Genomic DNA, 23,470 nt, shown 5'->3' on the forward strand with positions numbered 1-23,470 from the left:
TAATAGACAAAGCTCGAATAAAACAACGGTCTCTAGTCATAACATTATTGGATCTAAAAAATGCCTTCGGAGAGGTTCATCACAATCTAATCAAATCTGTTCTGTCTTATCACCACGTACCAGAAAACATCCAGTCCCTGATTTCTAGTCTCTACATAAATTTTAAAACCTCTATTATCACAGATAAATTTGTTACCCCTGCTATTCCTGTTAAACGTGGAGTTCTTCAAGGTGATTGCCTAAGTCCCCTTCTATTTAACATGTGCTTTAACACTTTCATTCAATACATAAAGGCAGAAAAATTCAAACAACTTGGTTTCTCTCCCCATAGCCAACCAGACTGTATGTTTACCCCAGAGCACTGGTTTCAGTTTGCAGACGATGCTGCAGTCATTACAAATGGGGAGAAAGAAAACCAGCTACTCTTAAACTGCTTTACAAGATGGTGTCAATGGTCTAACATGATTATAAGAGTAGACAAATGCACAACCTTTGGTATTAAAAAATTCTCAACACGCTCCCTACAATATCAGCCAAAGCTCTTCATCAATAATGAAATGGTCCCTCCTGTCATAACTGGAGAGTCTTTTAAGTATCTTGGGCGTCACTTCGACTTTAATATGAGCAACCAAGAACATATGTCTAAGCTCAGCTCCATCTTCACAGAACTCCTAACGCAAATTGATTCTTTACCTCTCCATCCAAAGAATAAGCTGCTTCTTTATAACAGCTATCTTCTCTCACAAGTTTCGTGGCACCTCACAGTAGCCGATCTATCAAAAACCTGGATCGTCGAAAACCTTGATAATCAAGTTTCTGCATTTATCCGCCGTTGGCTCGATTTACCCATAAGTGCTACTTTAAGTGGCATTATTCTGTCAAAAAACCAGTTCGGTCTTAACTTGATTCTTCCTTCTGTTAAATTCATGCAGTGTCAAACTGTTTGTCGTAATGCACTGAAATCCTCTCCCAACAAAAACATCCAATCTTTGTGGAAAAATACCAGCCAGAGCATGAACATCCAATATGATGTTTACAGGAATACTAAAGAAGTATTGAAGGCTGTTAGATCAGAACATAAAGAGCGCCTTCAAAACCATCTTGTATCTCAAGGTACCGTTCTTTCCTTCATCTTTGACCACTCTCTTCCTATAGCCTCTAAAATATGGACCACGGTTCAAAGCAACATGCCCAAGAACATTTACAGTTTTACTATCAAATATCTTAGCAACTCCCTTGCCACGCGAAAAAACCTATCTAAATGGAACATTACTCAGTCGTCCGATTGCTCTTTTTGCCATATGCCAGAAACGTTACTTCACATTGTTGCAGGCTGCAAAACATACCTCGAAGAAGGCCGTTACACATGGCGCCATAACTCTGCATTGAACTTCCTAGCACAATCTTTAAAAGCTATACCTAATTGCTCTCTTTACGCAGATCTTTCAGGTTATCTCTCACCCTCTATCATAACAGGAGACTCTTTCCGTCCTGATCTACTTCTAGTCACTTCTGACCATCGACTATTCATACTCGAGCTTACAGTAGGATACGAAACTAACTTGGATGTTAATGCTAACCGCAAAAGAGAGAAATACTCGAATCTCATTCACAGCCTAAGCTCAGCCTATTCCTCTATCATGTTTGTTAATCTTTCTATCAGTTCCCTAGGTATCTTTGGTCTCTCTTGCTCCTCTTTCATCGACATGTGCAACGCTCTAGATATCAGCGAGAATCATCTCCGCTTCATGATCTCCAAACTATCCAACTTAACTATCCGTACTACCTATTACATTTTCTGCCGCAGAAATAAATCTTGGAATAATCCTGAACTTCTTCAGTTCTAACGATCTCTGCTACTGACGACTTCTAAAACAAACAATGACGAACATACTTTTTCCTTTTTTTTTTTGTTAATTTCTTTTGTTTGTACTTGTAATAGTCTTTTTCTTTGTAAACCCAGGCTAGCCAATTGCAAATTACCTTTGTAATAGTGAAATTTGTAATTGTAGTTTTAATTGAATTGAAAATGAAAAGTTTCCATTATTAATCTTTCTAGCTACGTCACTATAAGCTGTCAATTAATCTACCATCTACGCTGATATACCTGGCTATCTTTCACCATCAATCATAACTGGAGAAAACCTTCGCCCTGATCTTCTCTTGAGGACTAACAACAATTACCTCTACATTTTAGAGCTAACTGTTGGCTTCGAATCCAATCTTAACACAAATGCTACAAGAAAACACAGCAAGTATGCTCCTCTTTTATCTGGTTTACAGCGGCAATTCAAGTTTGTCTCTTTTGTTAATCTTTCTATGAGCTCTCTTGGCATCTTCGGCAATTCCTGCATCTCCTTCTTCAAAATGTATGACTCTCTCTCCATCGATCAACAACAAAAACGGTATCTAATCTCTAAACTTTCCAACATTGCCATCTGTACTACGTACTACATATTTTATTGCAAAAATAAGCCATGAACAAATCCGGAAACACATCCTTTTTAACTTTGGTTGTTTTTTTCTCAGTTTTTCATTTTACCTTACTATTGTTATAGTTTTTTCTTGTAAACCAGGCTAGCCAATTGCAAATTACCTTGTAATAGTGAGATTTGTAATTGTAATTTAAGTTGTATTGAAAATGAAATGTTTCCATTATTATTCTCGAATATCGATACAGGATAATACTTGAGTAGTGACATGCATATCTACATATTTACACTGTTTTCCTAGTAGTCCTGGTAAAATAAACAAACATAAACAAAAATAAGTTCAAAAATTAGTTTACAATCAGCATTTATAAAATAAAATTTGAAAGCGGAAAACAAATCCGGACAAGGGGATGAAGTAGAGTTGTATAAAAGAGAGTTATAAGATTGAGAGTTTACGTTAAAGTATAAAAGCTCTTCAATTTATTCTTGAAGGAAATAAAATCACTTTCTGTTCGAATTTCTTTCGGAAATGCGCGGCTCTCTATGGGTTCTATCCTTTGTTTTAAATACGGGGGTGTTGCACCATATAGCAAGAATGAACAGTACGCCAGAAGAGGAGTTATCATTGTTTGGTAGACAAGAGTACTAGTTTTTCTGTCCACGAAGGCTCGCATTTTTTTCAGCAGGTGTAGTCTAGCAGAAGCCTTTTTAATAGGTTCATTTAAGTGATAAGACATGTTGAGATTGCATGTTAGATTGAGACCTAGATATTTGTAAGTCTTAGTGTTATGTATTTCTTTGTTTCTGTGCATAATTTGGATACACCATAACATCTGTTTTGCCTTTGTTGGTGTTTATGACAAGCTCATTATTGTCAAGCCAGCAGGCAAATGATTGAAGTCTGCATTTAACTGTTTTTGGATTTCGCCTACATCTTTTCCAAAACAAAACAAGACTGTATCATCGGCATACATCAGCATTTTGCATTGTGATAGTGCTTTGATTGCACTGTTGAAATACAAGATAAGCAGGAGCGGTGTCCACGGAGGCAAAACAACAAATTGCGAAGGAAAAACGTTTCTGTGGCATCCAAGACAAGCAAAAGGGTATTGAGAAAAGGAGGGGGTTGCAAAAATTTTCACATAGGCACTGTTTTCTGTCAGAAAGAAATCTAGAATCTAGATTTAGTGAGCGGTGAGCACCTACCCGCTCCCCTCCCCCCTCAGAATACCAAAATGCATTAATATGAGTAGTAATGTTGTTATCAATGCATTATCTGGAAAACACTGGCCTTGGCCTGGAACTCAGGCTTTTTGCTGGATCCGCCCCTTCTTGCACTCAGCAAAAACATGAACATTTGATTCTGTTTTTCGATGTACGTTTTCTGTCCTCGGTGTTTTACTGTCAAATTCAATAGGAACATCAATGGGCACTTTGAAACCTTTTCATGGTCATTTGATGTTATATATTCAAAACAAGACAAACTCAAGCCACTACTGGATATTCCGTTCACAGGCAATATAAACCAGCATCTTGGTGAACAATTATGAATACATGTTCTTCTCTCTTGATATAACTAGTTTCGTTTTGATAAGAGGTAATTTTTTTGCTCTCTTGATATTTGCACGTATAAAGAATTTTGACTGACTATTTGTGTTTTAGAGCATGTTTGGTTAGATTTAAACGTGCACCTGTCGCAACATCCTTTCATTCCCAGAACAAATTGTTACTTTGCTATAGGACATGCAACTTAACACGCATTTTTCCGACTCACACTTTCAAGCAGCAGATCAGTGTGTTTTTAAATAGCTTGCTTCTACTGTTTTTAAAATCTGACGATGATCAGTGATTGGTTGAGGTTCAGCGGCAAACTAAAAGATAAATACGGCTTCACAAAGTGAATGTCTCTGCGAAGAGATAAAGATAGCTCTTCTTTCACGTCATCCCTGTTTGACGGAGACCTTATATTTATAAACAATTAGCTACGGAGGATAGCTAGTAAAAATCTTTACCCCCTTAACCACAATATGCCTTTAATGAAGTCAAAAAAATACGACAATTTGCTTTGAATCCGTGAAGTTTAAAAGAAGTTGCTAATCCCTTGCAAAAGTTCTACGGTATCGTGTATGGTTACAAAGATATACTTTAATCTTGATTAAACAGTTTACTTCGATTTTTTCAACTTTCACGGAAATTGACAAGTGATTATGTTGCCAGCTGCTGGTTGACTAGCAACATTGATGAGCTTTTTTACTTGGCGAAGTACACGGTTATTAAATGCTTTATTTACCAACTCCTGCTTTAATCCAGATATCTTTTATGAAACTAGATTATCAAAATTCATCGAGAAAGTTTTGTTTTTGAATTTTTTTGTTTATTATGTTGTGCTATTTATGTAAAAGCTATCATGTTGCAACTTTTTTGGACTATATCATTACTAGGAGGTGTGATCTGAAGGATTTCTGCAGCACCAGAGCTATGAGAGGAGCCGAGTGCTCTACTGAACATTTCATGATTCGCTCCAAGTGTCACATTAAACCAAAACCTCCTCCTATGAAGAAAAAAAGGGTCCAAACCCCCCAAGAAACTGAACGTGAAAAAGTTGAAGGAACAAAGTGTAAAGGACCAACTTGTAACTGCGATCAATGAGAATCTCCAAACACTACCAACTGGTGATGAACAGTGGAGATCCCTGAAGAATGCCGTCTATAGCGCTGCATCAGATGTTCTTGGCAAACCTACTAGGAAACATGCAGATTGGTTTGATGAATCAAATGAAGAAATCATGGAACTTGTCAACGAAAAGAATTCGCTGCTCCACAGGACACTAGATAATAGATGTACCAGAGGGACAAGAAACAAATACAAGGATGTGAAATCTGAACTTCAAAAGAAATTACGACAAATGAAAAATGACTGGTGGACCTAGAAGGTAGCCGAAATACGAGTCTGGCAGACAACAACGACGCCAAAGCGTTCTTTGCATCATTGAAGGAAGTTTATGGACCACAGCGTGCTTGCTTAGACCCGGTAAAGAGTATTGACGGCAGCGTGCTCCATATAGAGAAACACAAGATTATGGAGAGATGGAGAGAACACTTTAATCTTCTGCTGAACCCAGAGACCAATGCTGATGATGATGCGACCAGCAGCATCCTGCAACTACCTGCCAGGCATCACATGGGCGAGCCACCAACTGCAGAAGAACTTGACATGGCCATCAAGAGAACAAAGTGCGGAAAAGCTGCAGGAGCAGATGGTATACCACCGGAGGTCTGGACATATGGCGGACCAGCACTGAGAAACCAACTGTTACAGCTTTTCTGCAACATCTGGTCAACAACAGCAGAAGTTCCCCAGGATTTCAAAGACGCGACCATCTACAAAAGAAAAGGGGACCGTGCAGAATGTGGAAACCACAGAGGAATTTCACTCCTATCAGTTGCAGAAAAGATACTGGCTAAAATTCTGCAATTTCGACTACAGAGCCTTGCTGAAGACATTCTTCCTGAGAGTCAGTGTGGATTCAGAGCCAACCGATCCACCCAAGATATGATATTCACACTGCGGCAACTTCAAGAAAAGTGTGCTGAATAGCGTCAACCGCTCATAGTCACCTTTGTTGATTTCAGCAAAGCCTTTGACACGGTTCACAGAGAAACATTGTTGAAGCTATTGAGTCGCTATGGTTGCCCAGAAACTTTCATCAGAATGCTACGGAGTTTCCACGACGGCATGTCTGCCAACATCTGCTGTGGTGATGGATGTTCAGACTCATTTAGTGTCGGACACGGCGTGAAACAGGGGTGTGTTCTTGCGCCAACTCTATTCACTATTTTCCTTGCTGCAGTCCTAAAAAGCATGCCAGAAAAACTTGGTGATATCTACATCCGAACCAGAGGTGATGGAGATCTTTTCAACCTCAGGCACCTCAAAGCAAAGAGTAAAACACTCGAACAACTGATTCAAGAGCTGCTTTTTGCAGATGATTCGGCTCTTGTAACTCACAGTATTCAGGCAATGCAAGACCTACTGACAGCCTTTGCTGAAGCATCAAAGATATTTGGACTAACGATCAACACCAAGAAAACAGAAGTCCTAATTCAAGACACCCAAAACACAAAGCTGGACCCTCGTGAAGTGCTCCTGAACGGTACCCCACTGACTGAGGTAGACAAGTTCACTTACCTGGGCAGTACCATTTCCAACAATGTAAGGATAGACGCAGAAATAACGAAGAGAATCCAATCTGCAACATCAGCCTTCAGAAAATTGAGAAGCCGTCTGTGGGACCAGAGAGGAATCCATTTGAAGACCAAAATGAAAGTCTGAGCCATTGTGATAACAACGCTTCTAGACAGCTCTGAAACGTGGACTTTATACAGACGTCACATTAAGAGACTTGATAAAGTGCAGCAGCGACATCTCAGCCAATTAATGAACATCTCATGGAAAGATCATATATCAAACTTTGAAGTACTGGAAAGGGCAGAAATGCCGAGTGTTGAAGGAATGGTTACCGCATGTCAACTTAGGTGGACAGGGCATGTCATACGTATGGAAGACAGCCGACTTCCAAAAGCCGTGTTCTATGGAGAATTGAAAGAAGGTTCAAGGAAGGTTGGAGCACCACGATTGCGCTACAAAGACGTATTTAAGAGACATCTGAAGAATACCAATGAGTATGAAGACTGGAGAGGAAAGGTCAATTACCGTGGGACCTGGAGGAAGGTGGTGGCCGGCGCTACTGGTGCCATCAGGAGAAGAAACGTGCAACTATGGACCAACAAAAGGCTAAGCAAACTGGAACCAGAACCACCACCTACTGAGGCGCCCTACAAATGTGAAACTTGCAACAGGACCTTCAAGGCAGCAATTGGGCTGTCATCTCACTTGCGGCATGGGCACTAGCTCCTCCCCACGTCATCGTCGTTATCGACGGACTGCTAAGGAAGACTTCGTTGAATAAGATCTGATGAAGACCTGGTAAAGAATAAAATTCGTAATGCTTAATTTCTCTTGATCAAAAATCAGTTAAGAAATTCTATTGATATTTCCCATTTAGGCCGTAAGTTAAATCTTACCGATGATAAAATCTGAACAGCTAACCATGCACCGTTCCCACTATCAGATTTGGCATGGTGTTATTTTATGTCTTCTTTGATCAACGTGTTCGCTATCGCACCTGCTTGGTACGTCATTCGAAAGGATCAGAAGATAAATTTGAATGCCTTTTTCTTTACATGCTCGTAAAATTGCATATTAGATACATCAAATAGGTTAAGGTTCTTTTTTCTTTGATGAGACAAACTTGTCTTTTGCTCTAGCTGTTACCTTTTAACGGTAAACAATCTGCTGAGAAGAAAGTTTGATAGAATGCTTGGAAGTCTTTGTAAAATATATGGACGCATGTTTCGTCAATAAAGCGAATTTATTGTACCCTGGGTTCCACGATACTTTATCCCCAGATCTATGCGGCTTTGTCACCCAGGGTAATTTTATTGCGATTCCCTCTTTTCAAAGACACAGAGAATGAGCCTACACTCCATATTTTTCTCAAATATCACCAAAAAAGATTCTTACAATCAATATAGTTGTATCATGAAGAGCAGTAGGTTATGAAATCCTATCTGCAAAGCTATCTGCATACGAGATTATAGGAGAAACTCACTACTGGTTTAAAACTAAATTGAAACATCGGCAACAGTACTGTGCATTCAATCCCCAACGTTCTAGCCAGAAACCAGATCAGTGTGCTATTCCACAGAGATCTTACTGTAGTCCTCTAGTTTTCATATTGTACATGAATGACTTTGAGCAGTGCTACTAAATATGTACGCAGACGATACAAGTGTTTTACAGGGGACATTTATGAACTATGCTCTGATTTGTAAATTGTATTAACAAACATTTTAGAATGGATGCGTTAGAAGAAAATGAATTTAAATAGTAAAAACTCTGAATTCATGATTATATGCCACAAAGGAGCCCTCAAATCAAATACAAAATACAGTGCATTTGGCAAGCATTTGGAAACTGGAGAAAAAAATTAAAGGTCAATGAAGCAAAATATTTTTGAATTTCTGTGGACGAAATCTATCACGGATAGCACAGTACAAACAGACAAAAACGAAATATAAATTATGTCTTTTGCAAACAGTAAACTAGAAAAGATACTACAGCCACTAAACTTGACAGCGTCTATTGGGCACTGAAAGCACTCACAAAAATGTGATGAAGCATGGGGGGGGGGGGGGTTTGTGAAAGACTTGATCACCTTCAGCATTTGCAGAAAAGGGCTTAGACATTTATTGAAAGTTCGAAGTTGCATCATGGTTAAATCTGAATCTGGTTGTCTGTTTCGAACTCAATGAAAGGGCTACCATGATAAACAAAGCAATCAATGACATGTACCCCCAGATAACATGAAGGAAAAATTCTCAGTAAGACGGAACTCATTATATATTGATGTCACGAGGCAAAAATTTGGAATTTTTAAAGAGAAATTTCTACTTCTATAGTGTTAAAGCTTGGAATGAAGTTCCACTGCATAGTACGCATTGTCCTGTCAAGTCGGCAATAATGCCCAAAACACGATCCCTAAGAAGGACAGATCTACATTGCTTTTAAATTCAATATTGTGAACACATAATTAGACATTATTTAGTTAACATTATTCTTAGTAAACATTCATTTGTGAAAATTATTTTAGTTATTTAGTTATAGTTGTTTTATCCTTACTGTCACTGTCACATCAGTTTATAAGGGGATTGTGCATAAATATTTTGAAATGAGATGAAATTAGTCTCTCTTTTTTCATGAACGAATGTTGCTTAGTAGAAATATTTATTGCTTCGTGTTGAGTTTCGGGCATCGCAACTAAGTTTGCAAGCTTTTAAGTTTTTAAGTTTTTAAAATTTCGAAAACGATGAATAGTGTTGCTGCGCATACTAAATTTTTCCTGAGAGAAATACCCTCTATTTCAAGGGCACTTTCATGCATTTTGAAAAGGATTTGGAAAAAATTTCCTCTCGTCGGAGGGACTTTTTAATGGGAAGAATAATCATTCCTTTGCTTCTCTACTCTATCTTTACTTCCACGCTCGAAACTATACTAGTTATCATTGGAGGTAATTCCACTAAAGCCTTCATATTTAGACCAAGGCTTTTTTACTTTTCATGCAAATATTTTGCAGTCATAATTTTTCAATCAGGGGTGTAAGGGTGTGACACCCCCCCCCCCCTTCCACGTGAGTTTGTCGGTAAATTCTTAGTTGGTGCCGAAATTCCCCGGTTTGTCGGTGAAATTGTCTATCGTTAGGTGAAATAGCACCTAAATGTCTCTTTGCTTTCATCGGTCAATTTTACTAGCCATGATCCATGACCCAATCCGCCCCCCCCCCCCCCCCCCCTCTTGTCTGGAAGCACAAGCTATGCCATTAATTTCAATCTTGGTTTGTGATGCTTGAAGACGTGAAGTTAAGCATGAAATAAAACTATTTTCATAAAATTTAAAATTTGCATTTCTTTCTAAACTAATTACAGATGTTGTAACCTTATATAATTTTTTGTATTAACATAATGTTTGTCATAAGGCTAGAGGTTATAAAATATCGTAACAATTGTCTTTTTCTTCAAGATGCAGCTTTAGACTTGGAAAGAACCCCTGCACTAAACAGCTTCACCTGCTCTGAGAAGTCTTGCATTGCTTTTCATCTTAAACTAAGAAAAAACTTTATGGTTAGGTAGAAGCCTGAGATAGGATGATTACTACAGTTGTGATGCACATGATGAAATTCTTTGCTGGAAAGAAACTCTGGAAAAAGGTCAGGGTTTGTGATAGCTTTCAACAAAACCAAGACAAATTTTACACCAAAGATGATCAACAGAGATCATCTAGCATATCTTTAAAAATTCAACATATTTGACCAAAGATACCTAGTGTAGAATATAAAATTGCGTTATTAAATGGACTCTCGACATTATAATTAAAAATTTTAACGATTGGAAGGAAAATTATCAAAAGCATAAAAGCAACAATCTCGATGGGCTTCGTTGGAATTATCATTGCAATCAATTTTCGTTCCCAATTTAATTTTGATGTCATCTCATAACAGTTTTTGATTTATCAAAAAGAAGCTTACTTTATTATGGTCAATCTGCAACTCTTTGAACTTCTTTTTGTGTTTGGCAACTCGCACAGTCTGAACATAGACGATAATGCTAAAACGAATATAAGCTGACACAATATTGATCCAGGACAGGCTTTATTGACAGGTATCTCTTTAAAAAGGATCTTTGTGTGAAATTAAGATATTAAATGAATCAAACTAAGCTATTCTCACAACATGGGAATCACCTCATTTTTTCTATAAAAAATGTTTGACGTCTATTCTAGCTCATATCAATTAAAACTGATCTGATCATTTACCAGTAACTCGATTAGAGTCCGCCATTATTGACTAAAAATTTCTCTAATGCCTCACCTTAGTACCAGTATACTGGGAAAGACAGCAGCAGATGTAAACCAGTTCAAGGTAAGAAACACCCAATTCGGTAACTTTTCCTTGCTGCTGGATATTTCATTCAATATGGCCAAGGGCGTCTTGTCTTTGAATGGACCACACGATGTACCATTCACCATTTCATGGTTCAGTTCACCAACAGAAACGTAGTTTCTAGAAAATAATTGCTTTCCAGGTAAGTTCTTCAAAAGCAAGATCCACAGACAGGGATTTTTGGCAAGACCAGACACTAGGAGTCAACCAAGAGAACTGAAATATTTTTTTATGGAAACAAAAATTCAAAATTCTAAAAAATATGCCTTTTTAGCCTGGAATTCCTTCAAATCATCTTTGCCACTATAAAAAATCGTCTGTCAAAACTTTTAAAAAAAGAAAAAGCTGTAACTTGATTGATGTTATGTTAACTCACGATCCAAGGATTGTAACCACTGGAACAAGCAGAGCACCAAGTGCAAAAGCAATGCAGGCCTTGTAGAAATATATGGCACCATCATTTCGAAACCTTTTCGCTGAGGCTTTACAAGTCCTTTTCAACAGGAAGTAATGGGTATAATAAACCATTGACTGAGACACTATACCAAGAAGAGGCATTATGGGGCAAAAGAAGGTTCCACTCCACACCAACACTTGACGGTACACAACTTGAAGAACTATGGAAGATACATTAGGTTCCTTTTTCTTTTTCCGTATCAAATACCAAGAAGCTTTTAGGGCAGCCGTCGAAATGATCTACAAAGTACGAAAACAGATACTTCTACACAGGTTTCTTAAATTTTCACTAAATATATTGTTATTTCTCCTCAGGAATGTTTAGGTAGCCTGAGATGTAATAATCATGTGAATTTCATCAAACAAACTTACAACAAAGAGAATGTCGAAAACGATGATTTTGTAGAACTCCTGTCCGATGAATGTTCCTCCACATCCTTTGAAGCTCTTCTGATGAAAGAAATGAGAGGCTTTATATTAAACGTGCCTTCTAATATCTTTACTGCTGAATATTATGCTCATCAATATAATCTACGCATTTTTTATGGAACTCAGCAATGTTTTGTAGAAAACAGCATACTGTTCTAAGCACATGTTCAACGGACAAAGGAGAAATATTGAAGAGTTCATCTGCGATAGGCATTCTGAGCTTAAAAATGCCACATGCCGTTAAAAAAAATTTTAAGATTATTCCATTAGTCAAGTTGGAAAAATAAAAACCTATGGATTTTAAAGGAGTAAATGGTTTTTTTTTGTTTTTCCATATTCTCAATTATTGTGCCTTGCCTTGGTCTCATGTAGACGAAGTATGGGATAAAAATATTTCCAGTCAATAATTCATTTGTTATACTAAATTTCAAGGTAACAAAACACAAAGCTATCTGTATCTTAATCCATTCAAAAATATACAACAACAACTGCTATTTTCTGTTGTTTTAAGAAAGCAGCGAATGAACAGAGCATATACCGTATTTATTCGATAATAAGCTGTGGCTCATAATAATTTTTGTCACATTTTGCTGTGGGTTATAATCAAGGAAGGCTTACAAACGAGGACGGCTTATAAACGAGGGCGGCTTACTATTTTATCCAGATCCTACCAAGCATTCCTGCTACCTTGAAGCTGATGATGATTATGTAAAAGATAAGGAAGAAGTACTTCTGAGCGCTTTTGATGATACTGTTTGGTGTGACCGCACCCAGGTTTTTATTAGCTTTTGCGTCTGTCATTTCAAACCAAGTATGTCTGCATAGTTTGTGGGTGTGGCTTATATTCCAGGGTGGCTTACATTTTTGTATGAACCCAGTAAGCTTCGGCTTATAATCGAGAACGGCTTATAAACAAGGGCGGCTTATAATCGAATAAATAGGTACGTACGATCCGCTGGTAGTCTCTATACCTAGTAACTTACTGCTGACCTTAGAAGCAATAAATTCTGGTAAAAGATTATAAACTTCGGTTGATCAAGGTATGTAACTGCTCTGAACATTGGAATTTTGGTTCGCTTATTACCTTTATACTTAAGGAACTACATTGCAAGGAATTAGTGAAAGTTTCTGAGAATTTTCTGAGCAATACAGCTAGTTGCTTATTCTTATTGTAAGTTTATAACGGGATGCTTACCGAAGTGACGGATGAGTACAAAGTAATCAGCAACACTATTATGCTTAGAAAGCGCAGGAAGAACACCCTGCAAAATCAACAGCTCATTTTAGTTCACGAAAAGTTTCAAAACATGCGCCAAAAACTGACTAAAAGTGACTCAAGTAAAGTTGCTGGCAAGAAAAAACAGAGAAACAGAAGATATATATACCTAAGTTCTCCTCATTTGCGAAAAAGTGGGCGCAATGCTCACCTTAACGTTAATTACACTTTAGTTATTGTAATAAACAAAAGAAAAGTGATGCGTGTAATATTTATCATATTTGATCTGCAAAAAGCTGTTATTTGTGCCATAACACTTGCATTATAGAACTAATTCTAGAGGCGGTGCTTAAGTTAAGACAAAAAGAAATATATACCTGGTGACATTTACACGAATCTCAGTGGAAACTTTATGGTATCCTTCCATTTTTACGAGCTAAAAGAGCAAAAATGAAGGTAACACAAACAAATTTCAAACAAATTTATCAACTATAGATTTAATTCTTTAGAATAGAATAAAGGCTACAAATCTATCAAAGCCGTCTCCGTATTAAATGCAATAATAATTTGTCAGTCAACTTGCAATGAAAATAAAGTCTTGGGTCTTCAAAGCATTTAAGCGAACTGCGGGATCTCTTTAAACGTGCATCGTTGAAAACTTGTTATCCATTCAATGCTGGCTCAAGCCAGAAATTTCGCTTGAAGGTCACTCAACGAATTTCGATTTGAGCTTTCTCGTAGCATCGAGATTTAATTTTTTTCGAGTAAGTAGGAATTGCTAAAATGAATACATTTCTAATCAGAACGTTTGAAGTTGTGTTCCGCACAGCAAGCCTGGATGCAGAACAGAGGTCATGAAAAACCCTTATGATTTTATACACAATGATTTTCTCTTGCTTAGACAGCTTTGAATATCAATCTGTCACAGGTACTTCTGACACTCACATTTTCGATGATAGGAGGTATGGCAGCATTGATAATGCAGAAGATCACAGAAAGACCGCTTGATTTCAGAAAATTGTGTACGAACTGCAAGAGAATATTTTTATTACGTCAAAGTAATAAGCTGGCTTTAAAATGAAAAATCCTCAGTTCATAGCCAAAACCTTCCTTATAGTTTTGCTAAAAACCTTCCTTAGAAGAAGTTGGTTTACACGCATCAGAAACCATGTGTTCCACACAACAAGAGGTAAGAGTAAGGTCCTATACGTCAATTCTTGGCCGTTAGATTTGTACCGAAAAAGGTTTTGTGTGTTTCAAAAGACCAAGAAAATGTAGTAAAAATATCTATTTTGCTCTTAAGAACTGTTTCAAATGTGATTGACATTTGAAGAAGTAGGAAAAATCCTCTAGTTAATAGCTATTAACCGCTAGACTTATGCTAGAACCAACCTTGGCATCTGCATAAGAGCCAATAAACTCAAAGACTGTGATATTTTTCATGAAGTAATATATCACAAGGCACGCTCCAGCTGTTAAACCCCTTGAGGAAAAAATTGATAATTTTGTATCATAAGGTATTGAAGGTTGTGCTTTTTTACTGTATTACATTGATGTTCATTGCATTTAAATAGGAGAAATTTACAAAATATAGCAAAAGTACAGGGAGAAAATTTCTGGAAAGAAACTATTTTCAATCTTTGGATTTTTACAGTCAAATCTTTTATTTTGGTACAGGCAGGTGTGTATACGCCAACTATCTATCTTTGGGGCACATAAGTAGAATCTTAGGAATCATTTGCAGCAACTGGATTGCTCAAAAACAACCAGCATTGCAAACATATTTGAATATATCTTTAGGGGACAAACCCGCTCTGCTATGCTACCTTCTCTGTCTTGGGGCCGACAGGCGCTTTTCTTCTCAACTAAGTTGCTCTTTCACAGCTTTGGAAGAGGAGTACAATCAATAATTCATCGTTTGATGTTGATATGTGTTTTGTGATCCTACTATGTCATTGACTTAAGCAACATACTTTAGAAAGAACGTTGAAAAATTACTTACAAACTGATCAGCCAGGCGATACTGCGTTTGATGAAAAGCTTGAACATCCCTCCGCTAAATACATTAATTCAAGATGCTACAGAAGTCTGAACAATAAAAGTTTATAAAAGGTGAGTCTGTACGTAGGCGATGCTAATAGAATCGGAAAGATCGATCGGAAAATAGACCATTTACGAATCAAAAAATGTTTTGCTCTCTTTGGACATTTATATTTTTATATTTTTTTTTCTGGCTGTAAGTTTATTGCAGGTTTTTTAGCCAATAGATCTACTCGTCCACATATAAATCGACCTGGTAACTAGTTTAAGCAATGTCCGAAGGAATATCTAAGGTTTTTCAGAAAAATAATTTTCATCGAACTGATTGTTTTCCTTGGCACTGTCAAGCTGGTCGGTGCGTTTAGATGCATTGCCAAAAAACTAAACAATAGACCTATTATGCGCGAAGTACACAGAAGCACTTTATAGCTCTCCTTTTACTGCCATTTGCTGGCGATGTAAACCACCTTAAACAAAACTTTTCAATTTAATATCACTTAGAAAAGTAGCGAAAATGCAAAATCATAACATTAATGTGCAAAGATAAAACTGGATCCAGTTAGCAGAAGCAAATTAGAAACCTTTGTCTGGATAATGCCTCATCTTTTGTTTTGGCTTCTGACAAACAATCCTGCAACACAAAAACATCAACATTTACTTGACGCAAAATAAATAGAGAAATTACCATATAAACATAGACAGCTTGCAAGTTGGGGCCTATTTGCTAAGAGTTTATAAACAAGGAAGGAAAGAAATCATATAAGTAAACAAAACAATGCTTATCAAAAATTTGTATTTCTAACGTTGAAGTTCTTTTCAGGGTAACTAATACGATAACCGCAATTTGCGCAAAAACCGATCAACAGTAATGATTAGTGAACTCGCTTTTTATTTCTTGTAACTTCTAAATATCCTTTTTCCCTTGTCAGTCAGTCAGGAAGATTCAGCATAAAGTTGTAACAGAACAAACCAATCAGGATCGTTATCCATGTTTATTTTGGTCCCGATACAGTGAAATCTACATAGTGTTTTAATATAACATAGCTATAGATCTGGTGTAAAAGTGAAAAATAATGGTGAAATAACTTTTTCCAATCGTTACGTGATTGCACCAACATTTAAAACTCCATTAAAATGTAGTAAGATTTGTGCATTAAAAGAAGTGCAATGAGAACAAGCCAACGCCTTGCAATGCATCCTGGTATTCCATAACACTTACCTTAGCATGGGTGCTGACGTCAGATTTGTAGCTTTCTCGCTCCAATGGCGACCTGATTGAAAAGTTGCAAGATGCGAAGACAAGCAGGCTCAGAGGACTCCCACTTGGAGGCTGTTCTAATTTGGCCATACTGAAATAAAATATGCAAAATCTATAAGTCCTAAACACTGTTAAACTTAAAAAGCAAAAAAAGTGTAAACAATTTTTAGCATGCTTACAGGAAATTGGATCAAACCTTGCAATGTCAACGCCTGCTAAAAGTACTTTTAAAAAATCTGAAATATTTTACGTTTTACATTTTTTTCTCCAAATGCTTTTACTCCCGCCTCCATTTCTTAAAAACGATATTGAAATTTCAGGCAAATATCAAACACACAAATATACACACCCTAGTTTCTGTCGTTGTTTTATAGAAAACCAATATTGTTTCAAGGGGAAATGGGGATGACAGAATTTTCTTTAACTTAGTTCCAAGACTTTTGACAAGGATTGTGAGGGCAACATAGGAATTTCATTTCTTTTTGCGAGAGTTTGAAATAGTAAGACCGTGGCGAAGTAGTTTTCAAAACTTATGCGAAAGAAATCAAGGAAATGTATTTTGTTTTGCAATTCGTATGCAAGCTTTCTTTCCGCTTTTCTATGAGTATAGGTAAGCCTTCTTGAATTGATGACAGATTTAAATCACAGTACTTTTGACTTTGGTATCATTTTGTTTGAATTATAACTATAATATCATAGGATAAATAACATTGAACGGAACAGCAAGTTCTATATTTCGGCAAATAAGAAAGAAAAATACTAGGACCAAAATTGTCTTTCCCTTAAGTATGAAGCTATTCAAGAAAGAACTACATAGCAAAAACGACTTGCCTTCTTAAAAGCAAGAAGAAAGTACCAAAAAATGTCAAAATTGCAAGAATGGTGTATGCCATATCCACTCGGTAGCTTCCATAATTGGCAGGATAGTTTCCATAAAAGAACCACAGTATCTCCAGAGGACCCTGCAAATGTTTTTAAGAATGTGAATAACGAGCAAATCGACAACTTGATGTTTAGTCAATGTTTGTTTGAAATTTTCCATTCATTATACTACCTTTCACTTTTTTTGTCTTCACAATTGTTTTTGAATCATTTTTTTCTTAATATTCTGAGCTGAATAGACTACATTTCTTTCTTTGTTTAAGATATGTTTGAACAAATTATTTTTGAAATTTATGATAATTTGGTATGTTTACTTGCCGTTCCTTCAAGCAAATTTTCAAATCTGTAGCCTGCTTTTGACAGCTTTTCGTATTGATGAAATGTAATCGCTGGCAAAGTTAGGAAGAGGAACCAAAGAAGAAACAAAAACATGTTGTGTATGATGATCCACTTCATGAATGAAAACACAGAGGCAACGCCACTACCAAAAGTACCTTAACAAAAAGTCGTAAATCTTTATAAAGCAAGGAATGTAATCAAAGGTATAAAACACTATTTTTATCATTATTCCAAATCAAGTGAGCTGCAACCGTCTATAAATAACGGAAGAAAGATTGACAGTGTTGTCACATGTCTAAATAGTTTGGATTAATCAGGTTGAATGCTATCTGCTACATTTTCAAGATTTAGCAGAAATGACAGAAATGAAGATGTTGTCAATAATGCTCCGAGTCGTATTTTTTTTGCTTGTTTTTCTTTGCAAACAATAAAGACAAAAAACCCTTCATATTAGTTAAGAGAAAATGCATTTGCAAGACGCAGGTCTACAATCATAAAAATTATGTAGAATTTCCCATAACGGTACGATACATTTCTTCAAATAAGGGTTGAAATGGTTTTAAACACTGGGCGATGTGCAGTTTTCCAAAAGTATTTGATAAATTTTCTGTAGAACTCTTCATTAATTTGAGCAAAGGAGTATTACCTCAAGCAGAAAAAGTAAAGAAATTGAAGCTGTAAAAAAAGATTTAAAAGTGCAATTACTTTCTATGTCCTTTATTGTTTCTTGAAACAGATCATTTTTTATGGCAAATAATTTTAGTCTCTTCTGCAATAAGGAAAGATTAGATTGATAAATAAGCTGTCATATATTTAGCATTAGAATTAAAATACCCATATCGTTACTAAACACCGATTTTGACTGAATTTCAATATGAATTCTAAAAGCATCAGCAATGAAATTCTTACAGAAATGTCGGCTAGCTGGTAGACTTCCCCAGCTAGGTACGATCGTGCTTAATGAAGGAGCACGCTTAAGACTAGCAACCCGCGCGCGACACTCTCGCGTAAAGATTGACGCACAAAACGAAAAATTATGATTATAATTGCAGTCACTGTCATCGCACAAGTTATTTTACCATGGTATAGCTGCTCTATATCTATTTGTTGCATAAAGTTTTAAATAAACAAGGGAACGACTGGGTTTCATGTTGCTTTATTACTGAGTAACATAGGCCTAGCCCCCATGAAGACTCAGCTGGTTTTCCTAAAGATAATTTTATTTGAGGGGAAAATTTGGCGTTTCTCTCGCAGTTAAAGTCTTCTCGTTTTTCTCAACCGGAATACATAAAGATTCTTGTTGCTCTTCTCTAATGTATTTAAAGCATGATAATACGTTTCATATTGATAATGCATTAACAAGGAAGGTTTTGATGAAAGGAAATAAAAATATTCCACTGTTTTACTCTGACCTGGGACCTTGAAAAGCCGAAACGCTGCCTGCTTGTACTGAAGATCTCATCTTCTTCACTTAAAGAGAAAGAAGAAAAACGTTAAAATTGCGAAAACGGTTTGATGTTCATGCTGATGTTCTATGATTGCAAACAAAAAAAGCAAGAAACATACACACTGCCGCCCATTTTCATATTTCTATCAGGATTCCAAACTTCCATCTTGCCGTCTTTCAGTAAGAGTTGGGGTGACAGGGGTCGATCAGCAGGATGATGTTTATCTGCATCTCGTTTCATTTGTGTTATGAAATCTCTAACAAGCGATTCTGAACGATTCTGAAAGGAATAGGGGAAACAGTGTAATTATGTTCTAAATAATCTCGCATTTCTAATTATAAAAGAAATTCGTATATCTGCGGGGAAGCTCCTATTAAAAAATGGCTTATATATCACTACGTATGAGCACTTGCGAAATTGCTTCAAATTAAATTTCATGCTATTAACTTGATCTCTTTTACACAGAATAGAAAATTCTACAATGCTAGTTTGAGTTTTTAGCAAAAATACAAATTTTCTTAAATTATGTCTGCATTTTTAATAGGGCTGAGCCATCAAATTTGAAAAAAATTTAACATTATCCAGAAGGTAACATTCTTAGACATAAGAAACGCATCCAGTATAAGTGCTCTTCATATTTTCAAAAAATAATTTAATAAACCGAAAGAATCAAAGCATGCAGGAATATGCCTGTCTTTCTATGTGAGGGGGGATTTTCAGAAAACATTGTTGCGTCTTTTTCTCATGTCAACTTAAACTTTGACGCTCTTAGCATTCTACAATAACAATAATCACTCACACTAACCTTAGTATTTTTTGAGAGACCAACGACTTTTGTCGACCCATCATTTGTTTTCCTGTTCATGTAATATGATTTATGTGTAAAGAATACAGCCGTGTTTTAAGAAAGAATGATTATGTTGTCAAGATACTCATTACAACAAAGCCTGACCTGCTTTTTAATGCCCTACAATTCGTACGGATACATCATTTTAAAGGCTATTCTTTTCTACTGTTCAACTGTTTTCAACTTTTCAATTTTAGGGACAAACTAAAATAAGCTTTTATCTACTTATCAAAACATTTTAAACTTCATTCCTCGGTATCCTGGAAATAAAAACTGCCGGCAATTTTTAGGCATTTAGTATTTTAAACAAAATATTTTGTCCTGATTAAACCAAACTATTATTTTACTACTGGCAGTATTTGACAGGTGTTTTGCGGTTACCTACTAAATGGAAAGAGCTGAGTCATCACAAAACGCTTGCATCTAAGAAGTTGTTACCTTGCGTTGGTTTTCTTCTTGCTTTTTCCTCTATCTGTCGTCACGTGATCATTTTCACTTACGATCCAGTTGTTTTTCATGCTTGGCGTGGGACAACTTCCTTTTGGTGATGGTGCACCTAACGTTTCAATGTTAATTATTTCGTTCTTTTGTTTATTTCTCTGTGCGTTTTCCATCGTGAAGGATGGTACATACTTGATCATGCGTCATTCAGTGATGTTACGGTTATAAAGCCTAAAAAACAATGTCATTGCAAAGCTATACTTTATAACAAGATAAAACTAAAAAGGAAATTGTAATACACCAAGGCTACTGCTTTTAAATGGAACATAATATGCTGTTGCCTGATAATCATATCTAGCGATAATTTAAGCGTCGCAGCTTAGAACCGTCCTGTTCTATCCACCATCGAGCACTTTGACTAACCAGTAAACAGTAGTTCTCATTAAAACAGCAGGGACGGATTTAGTGAGGGGGTGTAGGGGGTGCGACAGCCCCCTAACTTTTCTTTTTTTTGGTAAACTTTTTTGGTAGTAACAAAATAATGCCAAGATTTCATATTATTTATCTTCTTATCTTGTTACTTTAAAGTTAAAAACCGAATTTCCTCCGTTCTCTAGTAATTTGGCGGGTGTGGTAACAAAATCCAGTTAGTATCTAACAGCCCCCCCCCCCCAATCATTGTTGCTTTTATCCGTCCCTGTAAAGCCACAGTCAATAGACTATGGTAAAACAGAACATATATACACAATACTTTACTCCTTTTGTTTAAGATAATAACAAAGCAGAATTGAGAATATCCGCTTAATAGCGTTATATTTAATTCTGAAAACTTGCCTTTGTCAATTTTCTTTTTTTTTGCCTTTTGCCTTTCAGGTTTCGTAGCCCCAACCCCCTCACCTTCGGTAAAAGTGACTCGTAATGAAAACATTCAAAATCTGCACCCTATTCTCTACAGAGGAACGTAAAGAAAACAATGCGGAAAAGAGGAACGCTTTCAAGTGGAAATAAAAAACATTCTTAAACAGGTAAAATGGGAATTCATAAGAGCTTAGCATATCGCAATCTAAAAGGCAATTTTTTCTAACTCAAATGAATACTGATGGTCTTCTAAGCTTCCTTGGAGCATACTCTAGTCCAGTCTTTGTTAGCATTTCTTTCAGAAGCACGTTCTCTTGCAATTTAGTTTCCATTGGTAATGGTTCATTGTTATTCTTATTTAACAAAAAAAGTCTACCCTCACATGATGTATGAGTTAAGGTAGCTCTCAATTACTTGCGAATCTGTGGTAATAATCGATAAATACTGCAGGTTGATTTCATGTAATGAGCTTAATCGTGTATTCAAGCACAATGCCTAACAAATACCGAACATATCATCGAAAAATACTAGGCATCGCTACCTTTAATCTTCAGCAAAATTCTACTTGTAATTACTTTTTAAACAACCTTTTAGTCGCACTGAATTTAAAAATTGCTTTGAAAAAAAGCAAAGATTTTGAAACACATTTCTTAGCATAGAGTTTTCGATCTATGTTCTAACGTTTTATGCTCTTAAAAGTGTCAGACGAAAAGTTTTAGTAGCATGTTTCAAAATGTTTGCTTTTTCAAAGCAAATAGCAGCTCGCTTGGATGCAGAGATAATCAAAGCAAATGCGATAATGCTTCATCCTTCAACTGACAATCTTATTATTTTATATGCAGGTCTCTCGAAAACCTATTATACAAGCAGGTCTCTCGAAATTTTCACAGTTGCAAGTTTGCTGGATATGAAACGTTGGTGAACACTCTTTCGTTAAGAGCAGATTTTTAAGCGAAATTTCTCAAAACCCCTTCATTGCGAACCCTTTTAACTAGAAAATCTTTGAAGTTTCAATCAATATCAAGCACGAGAAATAAGAGAAATAAAGTAAAACTGAAGGTACCTTGAACCGCCCTGTCTGCTTCGCGAGTTGTTATAAAGAGGAATCAAACTGAGGCAATAACAAATTGACTATATTTGTATAGAGCACCTGTAGTGGTCATTTATTCTTTACAATACGAGCTTTCATGGTACAATAGCAATACTTCAGGAGTATTTGAGTTCGCGGAAATACATTTTTTATCAACTTCCCTATAGGACCCTACCCACCACTCTCCCATCGAGCATAGTCCGTGCAGTAGGCTATGATTGCAATTACAATTCAGGAAAAGTATTTCAATTAATGGATTTGAAAAAAATGAATGAACAATTCTTCAATGAATGAAAAATTGTGCCACAGAATGCTTTAATTTGCTTTATTGTTGCATTTAAATTCTTAATTCTGTGGCATCTCATAAGATATGAAAGCGATATGAGCGCTTATGTATGCTTGTATCGTTTGAGTCTAAAATACTAAACGTTTTACAAATTTGAATATTTTTTATTATTTTACATATAATACGGTTTTAATGCAAGTTAAGAATCTTTGTCTTTCGCGTCTTTAACCAAAGTGTTTTAACTGTGCCATACTAAAAACATACTTTCGTCTCGGTGTTTACATTTAATGGGCATTTTTTCTTCTAAAGCCGAAAATCCGGTCCAGAAAATCATCCGCGTATCGGATCAGAATTTGTGCTGCGCACGCGCCTTCGATGCGCAAGTCGCATGTGCCATCGTCTTTTTACTCTGGTACATACGATATACAAAGAAAGAGGTACACATTTAATTTTTCTTTTTTCTTTTAATTTTTCGTGGCACTGGAACTAAGTGTTTAGGTCACTAAAAAATTGGTCATTTACGTCAAAATGTATCTTTTGCTTTCATTGAATTATGTAACTGATGTAATTTTAATCCAAAACGGCCTCTGATTCAAGCTAAACATAGCATAACAACTCTATCCGAAAACGAAACTATCGACCTATCACCGTTCTATCCGCATTATCAAAGGTCTTTGAACGGCTTCTATATGCTCAGATGGTCGACTTCGCGGATACGTTCCTAGTTCCCTACTTATGTGGTTTTCGGAAAGGTTTCAACACACAGCATGCGCTGTTGAGATTAATTGATGTCTGCAAGAATTCCCTAGATAAAAAAGGGGTGGTTGGTGCCTTGCTAATGGATCTCTCAAAAGCGTTTGATTGCATAGACCATGAGCTATTAAAGGGCCC

At 36.4% G+C, this 23,470-nt stretch overlaps 1 protein-coding gene across 2 annotated transcripts; it reads right to left on the reverse strand.

Moving 5' to 3' along the window:
- Positions 1 to 9,925: 9,925 nt before the first annotated feature.
- Positions 9,926 to 23,218, reverse strand: LOC135682474 (transmembrane channel-like protein 5). 2 transcript variants are annotated; one of them, XM_089113130.1, is made up of 21 exons: positions 22,267 to 22,310; positions 21,180 to 21,242; positions 20,343 to 20,576; positions 19,863 to 19,914; positions 19,176 to 19,336; positions 19,022 to 19,079; positions 18,315 to 18,378; positions 17,589 to 17,764; positions 17,220 to 17,350; positions 16,350 to 16,479; positions 15,712 to 15,761; positions 15,093 to 15,146; positions 14,483 to 14,573; positions 14,036 to 14,119; positions 13,468 to 13,526; positions 13,070 to 13,136; positions 11,818 to 11,895; positions 11,366 to 11,685; positions 10,918 to 11,109; positions 10,576 to 10,654; positions 9,926 to 10,153 (listed from the first exon to the last, which is right to left on the reverse strand). In XM_089113130.1, exons 3-21 carry the CDS (start codon positions 20,543 to 20,545, stop codon positions 10,103 to 10,105), a joined length of 2,100 nt encoding a protein of 699 aa, XP_088969256.1. In that variant the 5' UTR covers positions 20,546 to 20,576; positions 21,180 to 21,242; positions 22,267 to 22,310; the 3' UTR covers positions 9,926 to 10,102. The 2 variants fall into 2 exon arrangements, with proteins under 2 accessions (XP_088969256.1, XP_088969255.1); XM_089113129.1 differs by lacking the exon at positions 21,180 to 21,242 and having other exon boundaries at positions 22,267 to 23,218.
- Positions 23,219 to 23,470: the final 252 nt, after the last annotated feature.

The sequence above is a fragment of the Rhopilema esculentum genome, chromosome 16, assembly GCF_057945365.1.
Source record: "Rhopilema esculentum isolate cy_ngs chromosome 16, ASM5794536v1, whole genome shotgun sequence".
NCBI lineage: Eukaryota > Metazoa > Cnidaria > Scyphozoa > Rhizostomeae > Rhizostomatidae > Rhopilema > Rhopilema esculentum.

Coding starts and splice junctions, on each gene's coding strand:
- LOC135682474 (XM_089113129.1), bottom strand. CDS start 20,545: ATGATCAAGTATGTACCATCCTTCACGATGGAAAACGCACAGAGAAAT. Junction 16,480..17,219: donor TTCTTCTTGCTTTTAAGAAG/GCAAGTCGTTTT, acceptor ATTTTATTTCAG/TATGGCCAAATTAGAACAGC. Junction 14,574..15,092: donor ATCGCCTGGCTGATCAGTTT/GTAAGTAATTTT, acceptor TTTTTCCTCAAG/GGGTTTAACAGCTGGAGCGT.